General features: G+C 43.5%; 1 protein-coding gene across 2 annotated transcripts; it reads right to left on the reverse strand.

The window, feature by feature from the left end:
• Positions 1 to 3,689: 3,689 nt before the first annotated feature.
• Positions 3,690 to 17,145, reverse strand: LOC129336839 (radial spoke head protein 6 homolog A-like). 2 transcript variants are annotated; one of them, XM_054990206.1, is made up of 6 exons: positions 16,460 to 17,145; positions 14,660 to 14,894; positions 10,846 to 11,601; positions 7,527 to 7,665; positions 5,260 to 5,377; positions 3,690 to 3,997 (listed from the first exon to the last, which is right to left on the reverse strand). In XM_054990206.1, the coding sequence occupies exons 1-6, from the start codon at positions 17,086 to 17,088 to the stop codon at positions 3,769 to 3,771; spliced, it is 2,106 nt and encodes a 701-aa protein (XP_054846181.1). In that variant the 5' UTR covers positions 17,089 to 17,145; the 3' UTR covers positions 3,690 to 3,768. The 2 variants fall into 2 exon arrangements, with proteins under 2 accessions (XP_054846181.1, XP_054846182.1); XM_054990207.1 differs by lacking the exon at positions 7,527 to 7,665.
• Between the last annotated feature and the right edge of the window lie 4,559 nt (positions 17,146 to 21,704).

Below are 21,704 nucleotides of genomic sequence, written 5' to 3' on the forward strand. Positions count from 1 at the left end.
CAGCCCCACCAGCCTCCCTCTCGCAACGCTTCAGCTCCAGAGTTTGAAATTTTATCAAGGTCCTTTCCCATTGGTCGCCCTCCGTACTTCCCGCCCCCCGGCGGACCGTACTACTATCGCTACTGGAATGGGGAGAGTGGGCGTATCCATTTGACTGCACCGCGGGGGCGGGAGGGAGCAGAGGGTTTAATACAGCAGAAGGGATTTCTTCTGATACGTGGCGTTTTTCTTTGCGCCGTCAATCGTTTGGCAAGAGCGGCTCAGACAACTCAATTTTTAAAACCCCAACTTGTTCTTTTAGACTTTTTTAAAAGCTCAGTGGTGCTGATATGGTTAAAAAGTAGACAAGAGCAAGACTGACAAAAATTGTAGTGGGGTATGAGCTTTCGTGAGAGAGCCAAAGAGGTGAGTCCTTCCTGTTGGGATTGGCAGGCTTTAAACAGTAATAGAGGGACGAATTTTGAGCAGGTGCTGCCTAGCTGGTTTTTGGGTGTTGCTACTCACGAGGAAGCTGCTTTAGAGCTATGCTTTGGCCACGGCGTTACATGAATGTTTTGCACTTTGGATCCAGAAATTTTGTTTAGTTTTTTTTTTATTGAAAAACCTCTAGAAGCTTTTTTTGTTGTTGTCCAATTTTCTGCTACCATATCCTTTTGCATCTGTTCATTGAATGTGGATCGGATTGTATTTTTGCTCAGTGAATGCGCTAGCTGTTGATTTTATTGCGTTCACTTGTGCTGTATAATCCGCCTTGGGTCTCAGTGAGAAAAGTGGACTATAAATAAATAATATGTTGCAGATACGGTCTATGGCCCTTACCTGCTGCAGATGTGGTCCGTGTGAAACCAAGTGAGAGAGACAGTTCTCTCTGAAGGCTGAGACCAGAAGGAAGCATTTGGTAGTCTTTATATTAATCATGTATGAGATAAATTTAGAGGGTGCACAAGGTATAGCCAAATGAAGGCAAATTGGGTAGCTTTACCTTATCTTCCCCAGGCTTTCCCCCATCTTATTGTTATCATTTCAAGGCTGAGATTGAGGGGCTTGCAACAATGTTGCACTAAGACCACATTTTAAAAAAATCCAGTGCATCTAGTGACCAATTCCCACCAACCTGTGTTCTGTAACATAATGTAACACCCCTTGTCCTGGACCTCTCATTATAAATAGCTTTCTTTCTGTCCCTACATCCTCTTGCTGTTTGTAGCCCCCCATATAAGTCTCTCTGTGAAAGTAAGAGCGGAACCACAAGTGACGCCTGACACAGGTTGGACACTTGCCAGCTTCCCTCAAGTTTTGATGGGGAATGTAGGCAGCTTGGCGGAATGTTGGACAAGTGACAGTTGAAAAGTCCATTGGACAGCAGTCAGAGAGCGAAGTTGCAAGACCAGGATGCCTACATTTCCCATCAAAACTTGAGGGAAGCTGACAAGTGTCCAACCTGTGTCAGGCGTCACTTGTGGTTCCGCTCTCAGACTTCATGCATCTGATGAAGTATCTCTGGCTCATAACAGCGGATGTCATGATATATTTAATAGAGTGCCCCGAGAGTCTCTTATTATCTTAATTTCAATCCAACTCACTCCCAAGTAAAGATGCATTACTCTGCTGCCCTGTAGCAAGTTATGTTCATTGAGAAGCAAGGCTTGCTAAATTCAATGGCACTTACTCTGTGGTAAGTAGTGCAACATTTGTAGCCTTAGATAGCTATTTCAGTGTACTGCTGGAAAGGGGGAGCAATGCTAAACCAGCCTAAATGTAACCACTCCTCTGCCTTAACTCCACATTTCCCATAATCACCCCTCTTGATAATTAACGGGATGTCGCCAGTTTGTTTTCCAGCTCCTATTAAACGCCTGTGGAGTTGAATTGTTTTATTGCCTCTTGCCCCAAAGAGTTGGGTGTAAGTCGAAGCCAGCCTCATTTAGAACAACGTGACCAGGATGTACCATCACATCCTGAGGAGTTTTAAAACTTTTATTGATTTTTTAATGACATCCAACCTGATGAAGGGTTCGAGGGAACTGGAAAGCACACTGTTAATGTGTCATTTGGTTGTTCTCCTATTATGAAGACTGTGGTGTGATTTTTGGATTTTCCTTTGGGACTCACATGGGTGCTAACAACTGTTTTTTGCCTGAACATTACAGGAACTGAAGAGCAGAATTTCTGGAGCAAATTTTGATCCAGTGGTTCATCATTTAAAAATGGAGTAGATCAGCCTGGGCAGCATTTCCTGTTTCAATTTCTTTATCAGACTTGCCTCTTTCCCCTGCCCCAGCCCCATCTCTCACTTCCAACTTCAGCCCTGGCTTCCTATCCTCTGCAATCTCCCTCTCTCTTTGGGCTGAACATGGTGGTGGAAACTGGTCATGGCCATACTTTTTTCAAGGTTTAGATTTAGGAAAACCTAGAGCCAAAGCTGGGACCCTAGGTAACAGACAGATGCTAAAGTAATATTTGTTTGCTGTATCCTGAGATAATTTTGCTGTCTGGGGACATGATTGTGCTGCCCTATGAATTTATTTCACAACATTTCTCCTGTTTTGTCTGTATTATTTATGCCAATAAAGGTTGCTGTGGCTGTTAAAAATATTTATTTTTTTAAAAAATCCTCTCCAATATTGAGCTTGTGGCTATGTGTGGCTGGAAAATTTTGATTAAAATAACTTCACTGTCATGATGCAGAGCACAGTTGTAGACTATGGGAAAGATGCTAAGAGGCTTTGGCCTGATTTATCAGTGACATTGGCAGGCAGGAGGAACAATCCTGTGATGGCACCAGCATCTCATTTAAAGCGGACTGCTACATGTGGTGTGCATCTTCTTATGAAACATTAGCACACCAGCACACTGCTCAGCGGGTCTATGGATCTGTAGTGTGTTCATAATAATAATGCAGCTGACAGTCCAGAAGAGATGCTGTGTGCACACAACATCAAACAAGTAAATGTTTCCTATCCACATAATGTTGAAGTGGGCCACAGCCTTGTCTTATCAAGCAATAGCTGATGATTGTCAGCCTGCATCCTGGTTGCTAGGGTCACTTCCAAGCAGCTGTTTTGCTTCGGTCTAAAACTGCAGCATTCTCCCTCCTTTCCACTTTTAGAGCTTCCACATGACTTTGTCCTCCAGTCATTGGTTCTGCAGTTTGATCTGCTCTTTCCCAAACTAACTTTGGTGTAATCTTTTCATAAAGATTGTATTCAAAACAGTCTTGCCTACCATTTGGAGAAGAAGGCACAACATTTCCCTTTGAATCTACCATCCTCTCCCATGCCACTGGCAAGCTTTTGGCTACCTTTTTTTTTAAAAAAAGAGTGCCTATATAGTTACGGAGTAATTATACTACAGTCCTAGAATTACTACTGATTTTTTTAAAATGCCAAAAAGCCTTCTGAGAGCATTGGGGAGGAGGGGACATGAGGAATGGCAGGCCTGAGGGGAAAGAATGGAGGATGCCACCCCTCTTAGACGTGGATTCTTCATTGCCACTGCAAATGCCTTGGCAGTCGCAATGGCAATGAGTGCACAATAGGGAATCATCAGCTGTGGAGCCGTTTCAGCCTAAAGGACTAACATGTAACTTTGCTCTTCATTGGCTAGCAAAGACATTTCCCTAAAATTATTAGCCTGAAACAAAAACATCTCCTTGCAGTGAAGCTAGTAGGTAAATATTTATTAAATTGTGCTCTTGTTCTAATACATTAATAGAAAAGTCAATGAATTCTTGGAAAAAATACTACAATGTATCTAACACTCTGCAGTTTAATCATCCTCATCTTCATCTTCTTCCTCTTCCTCTTCCATCTCTTCTGCAGCCAAAGCCTCCTCCTGGGCAGCCTTGAGTGCGAGCTCTTCTTCCACAGTCGGATCAGTCGCTTCCGTGATTTCTGGTCCACTGGGGTACTCGGTCTGCACTGGGGGTAGCACTGCAGGAGTGTAATTTTCTGGACTGTATTTATGACCCCAACCAATGTAGATGTTATCAAATCTCCTACAGGAAAAATGAGGAATAATCTTAAAATTAACTTGAAACTATAGTTTAGCTTCTTTCAAGAGATGAATGAATTGCATGAGCCTCCAATTCTCTGTCTGGCATGTTCAATAAAGCAAAATCACACTACCATGTTATTGCATTTCCCTGTCCTGTAAGTGGCAAGTGGAGAAACTAACACTAAGGATATGCCATGCTCTCCCAATTGGACTGAGACTGCTGGAATGCCACACAGTAGTTTAGACTACTCAGATATCATGGCTGCCACGTTTTACTGAACTGGCCTCTGGTACAATCCATTGCTCTGCGTTGTGCTAGGAATGATGTCATCCCCCAGCACGATACAGAAGTGTTCTGGAACACAGCGTGTGCTCCAGTTTTTGCTCCCCCCCCCCCGCTGGCCAGGTGAGAGGTGGGGGGCGGGTGGAGGCTGGGAGCAGTGTAACTTTAGTGTAAAAGCAGGCATTGAGACTTATTCTTTCTAACAATGCTTATGTTTATTAAATCTAACACTTAAAAGAGACTGTGTTCTTCAATTTCAATTAAATCAGTTATGTAAATGTTAAAACAATTGACTACAAACCTTTAATACAAATAAGAATGAATGCAAATACACGTGATGTTGTTATACTATCCTGAAGTTGACAGAATCCCCCATGGGTACTTGTGTGGATTCACCTGCCATCATTTTTTGGTTGTGACATGCAATATCCAAAGTTGTCTTTGCTACTGGGCAATGTTTTGCCTTGATCTGTGAGCTGTTACTGAGATGTCTCTTTGAGTTCTGCCATCTTCAGGAGGAGCCAGGGTGGTGGAGGTGTTGCTTTCCTGACCACAGACAGCCAATTCCACCTTAAGTTACTAGAAATTAGTAATGTTAAAAGTCCTTTTTTAAAGTGCACAGAAAGCTTTTAAAGTTGCAATGTGACTAATATATTTATGAAATAAATTATGGGGATATGGAAAGAAAATTGGATTGTATTATCATTTGTGGACAAAATGATTCTGTGTTTTTTAAAATGAGAAACAAGTCCCATTGACATGACTCCAGCTAGACTTACTCCCTTGTAAACATGAATCGGATTGCAGCCTTAATGGGAGATCTGTGCAAATGGGTTAAGAATATGAAAGCCAAACTGGTTTTAGCAATGAAACTGGGAAACTCTAAAGAAGAAATGGTCTAAATAACAGAACAGACATAACAAAAGTATGGGTTTTATTCTGCTTGGGCAAGGGAAAAAAATCCATTTTCTTCTCCTTACCTGCCAATAGCAAAGGAATATGCTCCTGGCCACAAGTTAGCCTGAAGAACTGCAAGGGCATATTGAGGAGCCAAGTTTGAGGAGGCCTCAGATGACCACGGAGGGATATTCTGAATGTCTGTTTGAAGAAAAAAACTGATTCTTAGTAAAGCTATGAAATATTTGGGTTGTGAGTTAGACAGTTGTTCCATGGAACTTTAAACAAAAATCTAAAATTCAGTGGCTGAACTGTAAAATTCAGTGGAATGAAGTAAGAGCACATTAGGGTTTTTTTAAAAAAGTAACCTGTCTTCTGGGAGACACCATATAGTGGTAAATAACCATTGGGTTGGATCCAACCAATTTTTCCACTGGTGAAAATGGAGCAGTTGGTCCCCTAAGAACACCAAAAGGCTATGCTGGGGATCATGGGACCTGCATAGACAAAAGCCACATGAGATTGGGGCTGTAGTAAGAAGGGAAATGGAGTAAAAAAGTCAGCTGGATCCAACTAGTCACTACTATCATTTAAATGTAAGAGGAAAAATGTGCTATGCTTAAGAAACGCTGCTGGGCCTCCTTTCACTAACATCAAAACAAGGCAGACTGAAGAGCTTTAGCCGCATCTTACCAGAAGCATCCAAATGATCCCCCATGGCCACCTAGTTCCTGACATGTCGGTCTCCTTGTTTTGCTCCTCTTATGAGAACTATAAGCCTTCCAGATTGGGACCGTGTCCCTTCAGGGGAGAGGATATGGCTCAGTGGCAGAGCATCTAAAAGGATTAGGTAGTGAGTGATACGAAAGAACTCCACCTGGGTCTCAGAGAACCACAGTCAGAGTAGACAATACTGATCTTGATAGACCAATATTCTGACTCTGTGTGTGGCAGCTTCATGTGTGTGCTTAGCACAGTAATAATATATGTTCAGTAAGTCAGAAACTACCTATTTAACACAGAAATACATAAAGGATGGTCCCTGGAATAACATCTGAGCCTTTTCTAAAGATCTGTTAAAATGAAATATCATATTGAAGGGAAAATGTGTGTCCCTGAGGCTGTTTCTGGGTTTTCACTTATGTTGTTTTCTTCAGACATGTGAATGCATTATCTATCAGTCTTATCTGTTTTGCCTTTCCTACAGGCAGCATAAGTGGTCCTCCCCTCTGTGAGATAATTAGGCTGAGAGATAGTAACTGGCCCAAGGTCACACCTAGTGAGCTTCATGACTGAGGGCCAAGACACAAGTGATGAATAACTCTTGAATGGAAAGTGGATCGAGTGGAGGGCAAGTGAACAGGGAGAAATACACTTGTCATTCAAGTGTCATTCGTCACTTGTAGCTTGGCCCTGAATGGGAACTAAACCTGGCTCTCTTAGTCCAGCATCCCGTCCTAGTCCACTACATTCTAACCCTGGGGCCTCTAACCTTGTTGTGTCTGTGGATATTTCTGGAATGTTTTGAAAGGGTAGTGGGTGTCCTGGGGGCACGGGTCTCTCTCAGAATGCTGTGAGATTTCAAGCCCAGTGTCCTTCTAGGGTAGAGGGAGCAGCTGTTTCTGAATTGAGGCTCTCTGTGCATTGATAGAACATAAATTAAACAGTAGAAAATAGGTTGGATCTATTGTCGAAGGCTTTCATGGTCAGAGAACGATGGTTGTTGTGGATTTTCCGGGCTGTATAGCCATGGTCTTGGCACTGTAGTTCCTGACGTTTCGCCAGCAGCTGTGACTGGCATCTTCAGAGGTATAGCACCAAAAGACAGAGATCTCTCAGTGTCACAGTATGAAGAAGATGTTGGCAGGTAATTTATATCTACTCAGGAAGGTGGGTTTGGGCTGAGTCATCCTGTAAGAGTTTCCCAGAGTGTGGAATGCTAATGGAGGGAGGCTTCACTGTATCCTGAGGAGGTTCTTTTGCATATGGAGGGTAACTATAGCTCTCGAGGGTAACTATAGGACTGAAAACAAACATGTTGAGTGGATTGATTTTAACCAACTCATGGCTTCTTCCACACATTGTGTTACAGTAATCATTTGCAAATGGATTTTTCTGCAGGAATAGGATGCTCTAAAAGGTGAATGACTGCTGTGATGCTGTGTGGATGCAAGCATTGGACATTTCACTATTGCTGCACTATAGCAATCATGGACTGTCTTGACAGACCTGGAAAACTCAGACGCAAACAATTACTACAGCACAACAATAGCACAATCTGGCACCAATGCCTGTTTTTGTCAATAGCCAAATACTTTGTCAGTGATGCCATGTGGTGTGTGGTGTCTACCTGCATCTTCAGAGAGTGGACTGAGAAGTGGGGGTCCTACTTCTTGCTGTGACTCTTCTTGATCTTCTTTCTCTTCTTCCTCGTCCTCCTCCTCTTCTTCCTCCCCCTTTAGAAGGGGATTAACCCACGTACAGCGTCCCTATATCCAAGGACCAAGGGTTACAAAACAAGGTTGATGGGAACCAAGACTAGGACGGACCATTAGTCTTCAACTACTATGAACCATGCTTGAGAAGACCTTATGGAAAGGAAGGGGAAAAAAGGGAATAACTGACACTTGGCAGATTTCTCAAGGTGCTTTGAATGAACTGCTTAGTAGTTTAAATTTGTCTAATGCTTCAATCACTCAGCACAAAGAGAGCAATTAAGCTGCACTCAGAAATCACATAAATGTCATTAGGAGGGCATGTGCATAAACTTAGCTTGCTGCTGAGCTCTTGTATGAGCCTTCCTCCTTCCCTTCTTGTGCAGAGAACCCTGGTTAGAAATTAATTCCGGTTATCTGCGAACTAGAAATACATGTGTGTGTCAACAGGAGATAATTTTCCTGCCCCAAACTAGCATTTGAAAGCAGCTGCATTGGTTGCCAAAGGAGTACCAAATCAGATTCAACGTTTTGGTACTTACCTATAAAGCCCTATGCGGACTGGGACCAGTGTATCTGTGGAGCCACCTTTCCCTATATGCCCCCCAGAGGATGCTCAGATCAGGTGACAAACAACTGCTAGTTGTCCCTGGCCCCAGAGAGGCCCACTTAGCCTCAACCAGAGCCAGGGCCTTTTTGGACCTGGCTCCAACCTGGTGGAACGCTCTGTGCAACGAGACCAGGGCCAGGCAGGATCTGTTATCCTTCCGCCGGGCCTGTAAGACAGAGCTGTTCCACCAGGCATATGGTTGAGACTGAGCTGGGCCCCCACCGGCCAAATAGAGGTGAACGCCCTCCCTACTAGAGGCATCCACCATCAAACTTTTTAACCACCCACACAAGTAATTTTAATATGGCAGAGTAGGTGGTGGACGGCTTGATTAACTGACTACCCCAGCGCTGCTTTCTTGTACCTTTTAAATATTTCTATTGCACTCTTTTATATGGCTGTTTTAAAATTGTAAAATGTAAATTTTTAGTGTGTTGTTTTGCAGAGTGTAATCTGCCCTGAGCCTGCCAGTTCAAGGAGGGCAGAATAGAAATTGAAAGTAAATAAATAAAATAAAAGAGTTGAATCTAGACTGAGCATCTTGATTTGTGTGTGAGAAATAAGTCAACCTGTGTGCCTACATTTGTGTGTCATGGGTAACTAAAGTTTGTTTCTAACTGTTCTCCATGTGAGAAGGGAGGGAAAACAGAAGAGAAACAAGGCATTCACACAAGACTGGCAACAAAAACAGGATCATGTGCATCCCATTTTAAAATTCAAATAAACATCTGGATATGGTGTAAAATAGGGATGGAGCGATAAATAAGGGATGGCCTTCACTGCCAAACCTCAGTTCCCTTAAACCTGTCAAGAATCAGGAAGGAAAAAAACCCTGCTCCAACTCTTATATGGTCCTTCTAGCTTTTTTTTTTTAAAATCAGGTTTCTATTTTAGATTAATCCATTAAACATGGCCTTAAACTCTGTTTGGAACATTATATACACCATGCAGTTGCATACTATAATATGCAACATCCTAGGTTAATGATGGCCAAATGAGAGCTAATTAATGGGTGGGGCGTCTATTTTTTTTCCCAGGAAAAAAAAAGTATGCAGATAAGGGGACCTAAACTCTCTCCCACCTTACCAGAGTGCATTATGTTGTTTGAAGCAGTTTCTTCCAACTCTGGCCCTGATAACCAGAAACGAGTCAGGCTAGAAGTAAACTGGTAATGGAGCCCAGTGACATAAGGAGGAAGAGGCTGGAGGATTTCATTCTCTTCAGCAGCACATTCTGCTTTGTGTAATAAATGGGCTCCCTGCCCCCTGCTTTACATCTGAGCAAGTGGATGCATAACTGAATGCACAGACATCCCCCACCCTCACTTCTGGCTTGGCTCTTAATTGTGGCCAACACAATTCAGCCAAAGTGTTTTAATGTAAACTTTTCAATTGTTTGACAGATTTTCTTTGACTCTTCTTTACATCTGCTTGTCTTGAATGTTCATTACATAGTTTTCTTCCATTATGACTGTAGCTTTTGACACTAAATAGTAGCTAAATAGTATGCTCTAGCATAGCTGTTAAGTGGTTTGGTTGCAAATCAGCACTCTGCTGGTTCGAATCCCACCACTGCCACGAGCTCAGTAGGTGGCCTTGGGTAAACCACTCCTCTCAACCCCAGCCATATTGGTGGTGGAGGAGAGTGCTTTCCAGTCATAGCTGACTTATGGCGACCCCTGGTGGGGTTTTCATGGCAAAAGACTACAGAGGTGGTTTGCCATTGCCTGCTTCCACAACCCTGGTCTTCCTTGGACCCCAGCTGTATTGTGAGGATAATAATTCACTGACTTTGTTCACCGTTCTGAGTGGGGCACTTATCTGTCTAGAAGAGCAGTATAAAAGTGCAGTCATTGTTATCCTGTACTTTGTATAGACCGAACAGGGTGTGGAGCAGCTAGTTTCTAGCAGCTCTGCTATGAGGATCTGCTTTTCCATATTGAAAAGAGTCCAGTAGCACCTTTAAGACTAACTAATTTTATTGTAGCATAAGCTTTCGAGAATCAAGTTCTCTTCATCAGATGCATGATCCGAACTGCATCTGACGAAGAGAACTTGATTCTCGAAAGCTTATGCTACAATAAAGTTGGTTAGTCTTAAAGGTGCTACTGGACTCTTTTTGATTTTGCTACTACAGACTAACACGGCTAACTCCTCTGGATCTATTTTCCATATTGGGTCTGCTTCTGCTTCTATTGAGCCCCACCCCAGAGACATGGGGCTGGATCAGGCTGCTGCATGCCCTAAAGTAAATGGTGCAGCATGGAGGGGCCTAGTTTCAGAGAGAACTGATGAGAGATAGCATGTAGCAGAACAGCAGAGGTGCCTTGAGAGGGAAAAGAAGGGTACACCTTTTTATGAGAAGTATCTTGCTCTGCTGCCATGAGATAAAGAATGGCAGCCTAAATGTGTGTGTATTATAGTGTACTTCTGCAACTAATAAAATAATACTATTTATTACAAAGAGGACCAGAAACAATGAACCTCACCTATGTTGCCTGTAGATTATTCCTATAGAATGGTTAAAAATTTTATAGTTTGAAATTAAAGCCATCGAGAGTATACTGTTTTCATACTGAGAAGCCTTTGGTACCTTTAGGAGATCAACATAGACTTAAGGCATACCTGCATTAGGATATTCAGTACATGGTGCACCCAGTTGGAAAGAGAATCCACCAACTCTACCACAGAAATGGGTTCAAAGTCGGGGTTTTCTTCATACGAATCTCTTCCTGCTCCTCCCTCTTCTTCTTCATCTCCTTCTTCTTCTCCAAACTGGTAAAATCCCAGCGGACTGATCTGGGTAGCTGCTGAAATGCGGGCAATTTGGGCCCTCAGGTAATTGGACTCATTGCCTGGGAAAGGTGGGTAACTCACAATGGGAGCATCCAGCCTTCCAGTGAAGAACTTCTTGATTTTCCTGGCATTCACAATCTGTGCAGGTGTCACTGGAGGTAATCTCACCCAGGGTTTGCCTGGTTCATTGCAAACAAAATAGGTGAATTTATTGGTACCAGTCCGATTCTCTTCTTTTGGTATTGTTGGCGGAGGCTTATAGTTGGGCTTGGGTGGCTCATCTTTTTCTTCATCTTCTTCATCCTCCTCCTCCTTATCACTCCCTTCTTTTAATCCTTCTTCAGGTATTTCTTCTTCCTCTGCCTCTTCTTCCTCCTCTCCCTCACGGAATTCGACTTCAGCAATAATATAGTTTGCCTCTATTCCTAGGATCTTGCCCCAGAAGCGACATGTCTGAATTGGATGTGTGGTAACCAGTAGCTTTAGGGCCAGGAATATGTGGTAGTATTCTTCCATGCTCAAACCAAATCCAGCTTGTTCAAAATAGTAGGCTGTCTCCATTACATTGGGTAGAGGTGTTATTAGCTAGAGGGGAAAATGCCAGCATTAGATAATCACACCATCTAATAATAAAAGAGCAAGAGTCCAGTAGTACCTATAAGACTAAAATATTGTTTGTCTTCTAGGTGCTACTGGACTCATTCTTTTCTACTGCCAATAACATGCCTACTCATCTTGATACACGTAATAATAAAGTGGTTAGCTCTTATGCAGATGTTGAAAGCTGTGCAAGAGAAGCCCTGTTCGTATGTTACAGTGAACACACATTCATTCTACACGTACATGCAAATGTTTGTAAGAAAAAGCCAACACACATTCACTTTACAAATGAAATCACGAACCCGTAAAATTTAGTGTACGCTGTACTGAGTTTGTGTGTGCATTCACTCTTAACTTGTCAACAGGCCAACAGCCACCTACAAACAAGTAAATGAGCTCAATCTCCTTGGGGAATTTGCCATATAAGCAGACTGTAAATTAACTGAAAGAAGAGAGAAGAAAATATCTTAAAATGATCTGAAAGTGCTCAAGCTGTGAGTTAGGGTTGCCAGCTCCAAGCTGGGAAATTCCTGGAGATTTGGGAGGTGAAACCTGGAGAAGGCAGGGTTTGGAGAGGGAAAGGACCTCAGCATGATATAATTCCACAGAATGCACCCTCTAAAGCAGCCATTTTCTCCAGGGGAACTGATCTCTGTGGCCTGGAGATCAGTTGTAATTCCAGGAGATATCCAGCCACCACCTGGAGGCTGGCAACACTACTGTGAGTCAGTTAAAGGCAAACAAGGTGTGTGTGAGCCTCCTCAAATCTTTGAGTGCTTATAGAGTTTTCTCCAATCTTTTAAAGATCTTAGACCCACCATTCACCCCTGGGTGGCACCATGGGGCCTACTGATCTGCTAGCATGTGGCATTAGTCACATGGCTGGAAGAGTAGGTGCTAGAGTCAGGGCCGGCCTGTCCATTGAGGTTGGTGAGGCTGCCGCCTCAGGGTGCGAAGACGCTGGAGGGGCACTGGCCTGGGGGCAGGGGCGCACGCCATGGAGCTGCCGCTGCCGCCACTCGCCAGGAGTGCATGCTGGCGGTGGCAGCGTGGGGCAGCTGAGCGGGCAGCCTCCCAATCAGTTGCTCTGTGGGCCAGGCGCAGCCAGCGGCCAGGGGGTCCGGCTGTGCCTAGCCTGCAGAGCAACTGAATGAGAGGGCTGGAAGGCCTCCAGTGCGCATACCAGCCCCTGCGTGATGACGTCACATGCAGTGATGTCATCATGCAGGCCGGTGCGTGCGAGCGCATGCATGCACGCACGCACAGAGGCAGTACTAAGTTGCCTCAGGTGCCTGCGATGCTGCCCTGGCTAGAGTTATGACATCAGCAAGGCTAGGATTGCGATGAGCAGGTCAAATGAGCTGAGCAAAGATCATAAATGACTTTCAAGAGATCTTCAGACTCAGATTTTAGTTAGGTTCAAAACAGAAGAGATGCTGTGAGATAAAATACGGGATTGGATCTTCCAGCATTCTTCTAAACACTATTTTACGCAGGTAGCCGTTGTCAGGCAGGCAAGCCAGTCTGCCTGCCATAACTGTGAATGCATATCTACTGGGGGGTGGGTGGGCTTTCTTCCTGTAGTGTAACTTTCTTCTTTCACTGTATCTTGGGGCCAAGCCAGAAGTGACGAATTACACTTGAATGGCAAGTGAACAGACTCACATGTATTCCTCCCTGTTCACTTGCGCTCCACTTGCACTCCACTCGATCACATGAGTGCAAGTGGAGCACAAGTGAACAGGGAGGAAAATACATGAGTCTGTTCACTTGCCATTCAAGTGTAATTTGTCACTTCTAGCTTGGCCCTTGGTTACACTTTGCAGAGTGTTATCAGTCTGGGAAACGACCTTGGGAAATTAAGCTTTGCAGTTTTTTCAGGACTTTCGCTGACTTCAACTGACTTGTTTGAACTGGAGGGAGGGGACTGGGGGTATAACCTCTCGGGGAAGGCTTTGCTTCCGCATTCTAGGCAACCTCTATGTATCAGTGCACTTCTAGGGAGTTTTATCTGAATAAAGACCTTTAACTCATACAACCGTGTTGGATGAAGTGGAGAGTCTGAGAGAATCCCCTAGCCAGGCCTGACAGCTGTGTTGGTCTGCAGTAGAACAGCAGGATTTGAGTCCAGTGGCACCTAAGAGACCAACAAGATTTTCAGGGTATGGGCTTTTGCAAGTCAGATATTTGAAGGAGCTTTGACTCTGAAAAGTTTATACCCTGAAAACCTTGTTGGTCTCTTAAGGTGCTGTTGGACTCAAATCCAGCTCTTCTAAACACAATTACAGCCACTGGGGAGGGGTGAAGATTTGAATGGGGTGTGGTGGGAAGAAGAAAGATTTAACCCTTCCACCCCTACTCAGTTTTATTAATCAAAACCAATCCTCCCACCAAGATGTAATTATAGCCCATTTTTTAAAAAATGACAGGCAATGAGTGTGGAGATTCTGTTTAGCAAAACCATGTGAGAGTGGAAGTATTGTCCTTCCGTCTCTATTTTCCGCATAGGTCAAGTTTGAATGGGGCCTGTGTGTGGCTGCACGCTGGAATCTCCATGGCCTCCCTCATGCAGACCTACCCTTCTTCTGCAGATCTTTGCAGATCTAGCCATCAGGACTACCATGCTAGGTGCACATGCCTTTGGAACAAAATCTCTTCCCAAGAAAGCTGATCTCTCATGGGTTAGGGAAGCTCTGCGTTGCAAACACAGGTGAGGAGCATTGGACTGGTGGGGACTGGTTGGTGTGCCTGGGATAAGTGAGGTGGTGAGGGACAGCCTGAGTGGGAAGGGAGAAGAGGGTCACTGAATCTCTGCTGACTTGTTTTTCACTACAGAACACCTCCTGGTGGTCAGCTTGTGTCTCCTTAATTTTGCCTGGCTTCTTCTGCATATGCGTATCTAATATATAATACTGAACCTGGCTGTAGAATGTGGATTAAAAAATATACACAATTGGGCCAGGAACAGATGGGGGATTTTTCTAAGGGAAGCTGCAGGTTTGCAGAAAACTCTGAAACTGAATAAATGGAAACAGTGACTCACTGTTTCCTCTTCTAGTTCTTGTTCTGCCCCATCTCCACCAGCCTTCTGGAATAGATTCTTATACATTTCAGCCAGCTCATATGTTGGAAATTTCTCATATTCATCTCGGAGGGTGTCCATTTTCTTCTGGAAACGAGCCCACTTTACATCTCTGCTGATATTCTCAATGATGTCTGCTGGGTTTTCAGGCCTCTCATCCAGGATTTTGGCTAACATATCAGCAAAATGGTCATACCTAGCAATCAGAAGATAAACACCCCACACTATCAAGTAGACATGCTATCAGTTCAGTACAATAAATTCTACACAGAATTGGCTTTTCATAAAGGTAAAGGTAGTCCCCTGCGCAAGCACCAAGTCATTACTGACCCATAGGGAACGTCGCATCATGACATTTTCTTGGCAGACTTTTTACGGGGTGGTTTGCCATTGCCTTCCCCAGTCATCTACACTTTACCCCCAGGAACTTGGGTATTCATTTTACCGACCTCAGAAGGATGGAAGGCTGAGTCAACCTTGAGCTGGCTACTTGAACCCGGCTTCCTCCAGGACAAACATATATTAAAGGGATACATTTATGGAGGATTTTCAACCATTGTGGTCCACTGAGGCATCCTCCTTTGAGAAAGACCTCCTGTGGCAAGAAAATAATATTTTCCCAGTTCTCAAAATGCAGCAAATGGGAAATTGCAGTTTTCTGCTGTAACTAGTTCTGCTTTCATTTCTCTAAATGTTGTGCAATGTGGTTATGATAGCATCATAGGCCTGTATTGTGCAGTTCCTGCAACATCACTAATAAGCAATACTTATTTTTCCTATGCCCCTGCCATTTTGCCATATTTTTAAAAATTACATACTTTTTCAATGATTGTAAAGCCTCTTTCAGTGCTTCCCTGCTAAAATACCAAAGTGTGATTTTCTGCTATTGCCATTTCTTTTAAAGTTGTGAACACCAGGATGGTTTCATCCTTCATTTGAGGAGTCTTTTATTATTATTATTATTATTATTATTATTATTATTATTATTATTATTATTATTATTATTATTATTGCATGATTGCCCCCTCCCAGCATGCAGCCTGCAATGTTTTTTTAAAGAAGTGCCTATCACCTGTGCAATAATTTCCCCCTCAATCCACTTAATATAGACAACTCTGTTGGCTTCCCATCAATTTCTGGGCTCAATTCAAGGTCATCATGACTATAACATTCAGAGCCATGGCCTTGGCCCCTCATATCTATGCAACTGCCTTCCTCCCTATTTTCCGCCATGGCAGCTTTGCTCATTTGGACAGGGTCTTTTGCAGATTCCACCCTGCAGTTGGGCAAAATCAACAGCTGCCTGTGCATGTGCCTTCTCTGTGGTGGCCCCCACCTTATGGAATGGCCTGCCTGAGGAGGTCAGGAAATCTCCCACTCTCCTGGCTTTCTGCAGACTATGCATATTATAAGACCGTGTTGGAAGAAATAACTCAGAGAGATGCTCTAGTAGGGGCAGAGACTATATTCTATGCTATTCGGTACTGTCAGATAATGCAGATATGGACCACTGAGGAGTTTCCACATTGCTTAGCATGCCATGTATTATTATATATTATATTTCTTTTGAACTGCATAATCTGCCTTGGATCTCTGTGAGAAATGCAAAATATAAATACATAAATAAACTGTACATTAAGTATTCAGTTTTAGAAGATACTTTCCAGGTTATTCTGCTCCCTTCTTTCTTCCCTCCCCCCTCCTTTACACTTTGTTTCATTTGTTTAGTAACATACAGACTGTGCATCCGCTCATACTTACAAGCTGACACCAGATTTGACGCTTGTTTTCAGGAGATAAGCTTTTGCATTCTTAATTGCCAATTCTCTGGGCCCTGGATCTGGTACCTGATCCTCATAAAGGCCAACTTCAAGCTGATAGAGGCCAAATCCAGGCTCATGAGCTTGGTAAGGGCCGTGTGCCGGGTCATACGGCTGCTGACTGCTCCTGACTGAAGGCACCCGATATGGTTGATGGGCGCTGCCTCTTTGATCTTGTGGCTGTGATGCACCGCCGATAAAATCCTGAGAGGTGCCCCCCTTTTGGTCCTGAGGTTGCGGAATACCACCCCTAGCTTGGAAAAGGTTGCCTCTTGCCTGCTGAGGTTGGTAAATGGCACCTCTCGGTTCTTGCTGATCGTAAACACTTAACCTTGGCTGCTGGGGCTGATAGATGCTGCCTCTTGCTTGCTGATAGGGAATCTGGCTTGACTGTTCATCCTGGTCCGGGCGTTGATCAGAGCTGGTCTGCCTGCCAAGTACATTGCTGGATAGCCGTGTGAGGCCTTGCATGGATCTACTGGAGGGAACGCTGGGCTGCCTGGGAGGCTCTGGGCTCAGTTGCTCTGGTTTCTCCCCCTCCTCAGGCTGTTCTCCTGGTGGCTCTGCCATGGTGTTGGGTGGGTTTGTCGGGGAACCTCTTTTCCTTTGTTTTTGCCGGTCTCTACAGCAACGGCTCTTGCTAGCTGTAGGAGCGTTGCTATGATAAACCTGACACCGTTGCTAGGAGGACTGGATTGGCTGCCCAGATCATGGGCTCTGCCGGGACTAAGAGAAACAAAAGGAGGGCAGAGGCTGCAAACTGTTGCTTGTGGTAGTTGAAAAGAGGAGGGGGGGTGAATGTTCTGAGGGGGGAGGGGCACCTCCTGGAGCTTAACAGACAAACCTTCCAGAAGGTTCTGCCAAATGCTGTGCCAGGGCTGGATCACCTTGATGTAGGAATACAAAACATGAGTCCAGAAGAACTTTAGAGACTGACAGAATTTATTCCAGCATAAGTTTTTGTGAGTCAGAGCTCACTTCATCTGAAGTAAACTCTGACTCATGAAAACTTATGCTGAAATATATTCTTTTAGTCTCTAAGGTACCACTGGACTCCTGTTTTATTTTGCTGTTACAACTAATACAGCCACCCATTTGGAATATATAGGGGAAGATTTATGGGGAAAAAATCACTTTTTGACTAACTGCAGTCTATTTTGTGTGTATGTGTGAGCTCCCTACACAAAAGAGGAAGAGTCTCCCTTTTCTGTCTTCTTCTCCCAGTCTTGGCAAGCGTTCCCATTGAATTCAATGGGGCTTATTCTAAAGTAAGCACGGAGAGGATTGCAGGCATATTTAATAAATAACAACAACCACAACCAAAGTGTGCTTATGTATCACTCTCCTGGCAGATTAAGGCCCACTCAGAGCAGTGAATAAAGTCAGCGTCATCCCCACAATACAGCGGGAGAGCTGGGGCTAAGAGGTATGGCTTGCTCAAGGCCACCTGCTGAGCTCACAACAATAGTGGGAGTCAAGCCGGCGGAGTGCTGAGCTGATTCCCGGTCCAACCACTTAGCCACTACACTACAGTGAGAAAATATTAAGGGTGTTAACTCTTTCTCATGGCACTGAATAAGGTTTAAAAGGGCATAATTTTGGATGGATGGTGCCTTTTGTATTCTAACTTGTTAGCCCTAAACTTCCTATTCCTTGCCGCCATTGTAAAAAATCTGGTGATTTCCACCTACAGCATTCATTTTAGGGAAACTCCAGGGGGAGGGGGGAGCGCTGAGAATGTAATTGCCATAGCAACAGAATCCAGGCATGCCAGTCAGCTTTACCTTAGTAGCTGAGATCTGCTCTGAAGCGTTCTTTCCTTCCTCTCTTTCTGTTCCTGTGAATTCTGGGGCCCTGATCCTCTTCATTATCCTCTCGCCTTCTGATCTTGGCCAAATGTGGAAGGGTGGATGGAAGTTATGCCAATATGCTCTGGCTAGCCAGCCTTCTTAAAATCAGGCACCAACAGAAATTATAAAGGGGAGATGGGAACACTGACCGAAATCCAACTTTGCACTGGATATTGGATATTGCTGCAAAATACATTTTAATGTCTCAGATGACAATGTTAGATTGTTAAGAACTGGGGATTTTATCAGAGTTAGGCAGTGTGTTAGAATAGTCAGGTGCTGTAGTGAGTTCCTCTACCCAGTGCTTTTTGCTGAGCTTTGAAAACAAAAACAAAACAGATCTGCTACTCCTTTGCTCCTTGCACTAAAAATGAACACAGATGTTATCGGTGTTCTCTGATCTACATACTGTTGTGGGTTTGGTGTATGGTTACCGTGGTTTGTCTATTCAGTGGGCTTTGGTGTAGGACTCGGAGCAAGATCCTATGGCAAAATAAAGTTCATGTTCCTTGAAAACCATGGATATTTCCCCAGTGGACACTATAAAGGGGTACTGTGCTGATCTTCAGGCACCAATGTTGTCTTGTGTTTAGAGTGTTAGATTAGGATCGTGGGCCAGTCATTTCTCTCTCTCTCTCCTCATCTACATCACAGGTTTGCTGGATAAAATGGAGGAGGGGAGAGAATGATTTTGTAAGCTGCTTTGGATCACCATTGGAGAGAAAAGCAGGGTATAAATAAAAAAGAAAATGCTTTTGTAAGTTTTGATTGGAGATTGGAGAAAGGCATGGATCTGGCTTTTCAAAGAGAAAAGGAAATGCTGTATAAATGAACCAGCAGCCAAACTAGGGAGTCGATCTGCAAGAATGTATGACAAATTCTGTTCCTGTGTTATTAATGTGCTTTCAGTTGTAGAGCCTGAACATCAAAATGCAGACCAGGGAAAGGTAACACCCCCCAAAGAAAGAAGCAAAGACCTCTTGCACTGTTATTTGAGCATGGGAAATGGGCAATCAAAAAGTAACCAGGAAAAAATGCATAAATATGCTTTCCTAAACGGTTCAATTTAAAACAAAGGGTTTTTTGTTTGTTTTCCCCCTCACCCCCAACCAGGAGTGTATTAATAAAAAAAATACCTGGTTGGTCAAAGATGCATTTTGTGGGATTGCAAATAGCAGTTATTGCCAGACAGATAGGGGCCGCAGTGAGGTATGTGCCCAGCAGATGGCAGTTGTAGACTGGAGATGGGAATTGTGGCTGTTTGGCCCCTTTATTATGCTGCCTCCTATATTTTGCTGCCTCCCTGACTTCCTTACTGTTCTGTTTGCAAATGATTTTGGCTCCCACCAAAGTCTCTCTCACTTTAGTTCTCTCAGTTTGACTTGTGGTATAGAAAAGCTTTGTTATATTTGGTAGAATAACAGAAAGGTTGGTGGATGGGGGAAGTTGTGGTGCAACAGGGAATCTTTTATACTAGGTAAAATAGACATTTTACTTTAAAAATAGAATTTATTGATAAGTTCATATGACATAATGGTTTCAGAGTAATTCATAAGCATATTGGTTTCGGATAAGTACAGAGCTTCAGACATTTCTAAAAGGACTCAGTCAAAAAGACTTATTTCCACACATTTGCCAGTTAAGCTATTAATATCCACAAAGAAAAGAACACACAGAGTCTCTCTACAAAATACATCTTGCACAGGGATGCTCAGGTGAAAGATCTTACACTTGTTCTTCCCTTGTGGATACATGTGCACTACTAGGGAGACAGAGTATACTTAAATATAAGACCACACAGAAAGTAAGTCAGTTGAGCATCCCCATGTAAGATATCTTGTGCAGAGAGAGTCTCAGACATCCCTTAGGTTACAACACTTCATTCCTTCTCCCTCTTTACCCCAAACAGCTCCCTACAGCACTTGAACAATGCACACTTGCCACATAGGCTGATTTCATCCACAAAGTAAAACACACAGACTTCTTCTTTTAGCTCTTTTCTCAGAATAACTCTTTCCTCTCTCACATACTGACACTGACTGACGGAACTGCTTCCCCCAGAACACTCTCTAAAAGCTTCCACTTCAGTATGCCCCTAGAGTACAGCTACCATTGGGCATACATTCAAACCCCCACATTAACTAGTGGAAATAAAACACACAAAAATATTTACATGGCAAAACATTACAGGAATCTTGAGTTTTAATGAAATTTAAATCAAATTTGGGAGAAGCTGTGGCTCAGTGGTAGAGGATCTGCATGGCACATAGAAGCTCCCAGGTTCAATCCCCAGCATTCCCAGTTCAAAGGTAGCAGGTTATGTGAAAGCCCTCTTTCTAAGACCCTGGAGAGTTGCTGCCAGTCAGAATAGAGAGGGGTGACCTTGATGGACTGACGGTCTGATTCAGCGTAAGGCAGCTTCATGTGCATGTGCTAATAAGTATCCCATGTCACTGCAACCAGAGAAAGGATGTTTTGCGAGGCAGGCTTGCGCCAAAGGAAAAAGTTAAAAATAAAATTAAGAGGAGGATCTTGGTGGGGTATGATAGTGAGAGGGAGTAGGAATATCTTTATGGCTAACTGTTCAGTGCAAGTGGGCAGAAAGGACTTTTTATTCAATCGGCCCAGCCCATCCATGATGCCCTCAGCAGAAGTCAGTTTGAGCAACAGGTTCCAGAGAGGACACTATTTTTTGGCATCACTTTAAAAAGCATTTGGAAAATTTGGAAAAATCTAAGGCCAGCACAGATCCTTAGTCTAGACTGACTGATTGGTAATCGAGCGACTTTCCCTTCTTCTCCTGGATCATGAAGGCTGGATTGCTTGGTTGAGTTTTTTGGGTTGGTATTTTTCATTCACTTTCTCTCTCAGTTTGGGACATGCAGTAATCTAGATAGGGTGGCTACAATTGCCAGCTACCAGGAGGGAAAAAATGTCCTGTACCTTTAACAGAGGCATAATAGGATGCTCTTTACCAGATGATCTTGTACTTCCATCACATGAAAAGCTTCTCTTGCTCATTTCCATACATTAAGCCTGTTTTTAAGGGACAGGTATTCCTTCCAACCCTATATTTCTGAGCCACTCAACCTCACACATGCACTCCATAGTCAAGGTGTTACTTGTCATCCATAAATTTGGATCACATGTGAAATGATACAGCAGCCTTCCATTCTCTCTCTCTCTCTCTCTCTAACATTTCTATGACATCTTTCCACTCAAATAGGATCCCCAAAGTGGTAGATATGAAAACATTTTTAAAAAATTCAATATACATTTCCATGTATAACACAAACCAATTTATTTGATATGATTTTTGCTCCAAGTATCTAATAC

This window comes from Eublepharis macularius, chromosome 10 (genome assembly GCF_028583425.1).
Source record: "Eublepharis macularius isolate TG4126 chromosome 10, MPM_Emac_v1.0, whole genome shotgun sequence".
NCBI classification, from domain to species: Eukaryota; Metazoa; Chordata; class Lepidosauria; order Squamata; family Eublepharidae; genus Eublepharis; species Eublepharis macularius.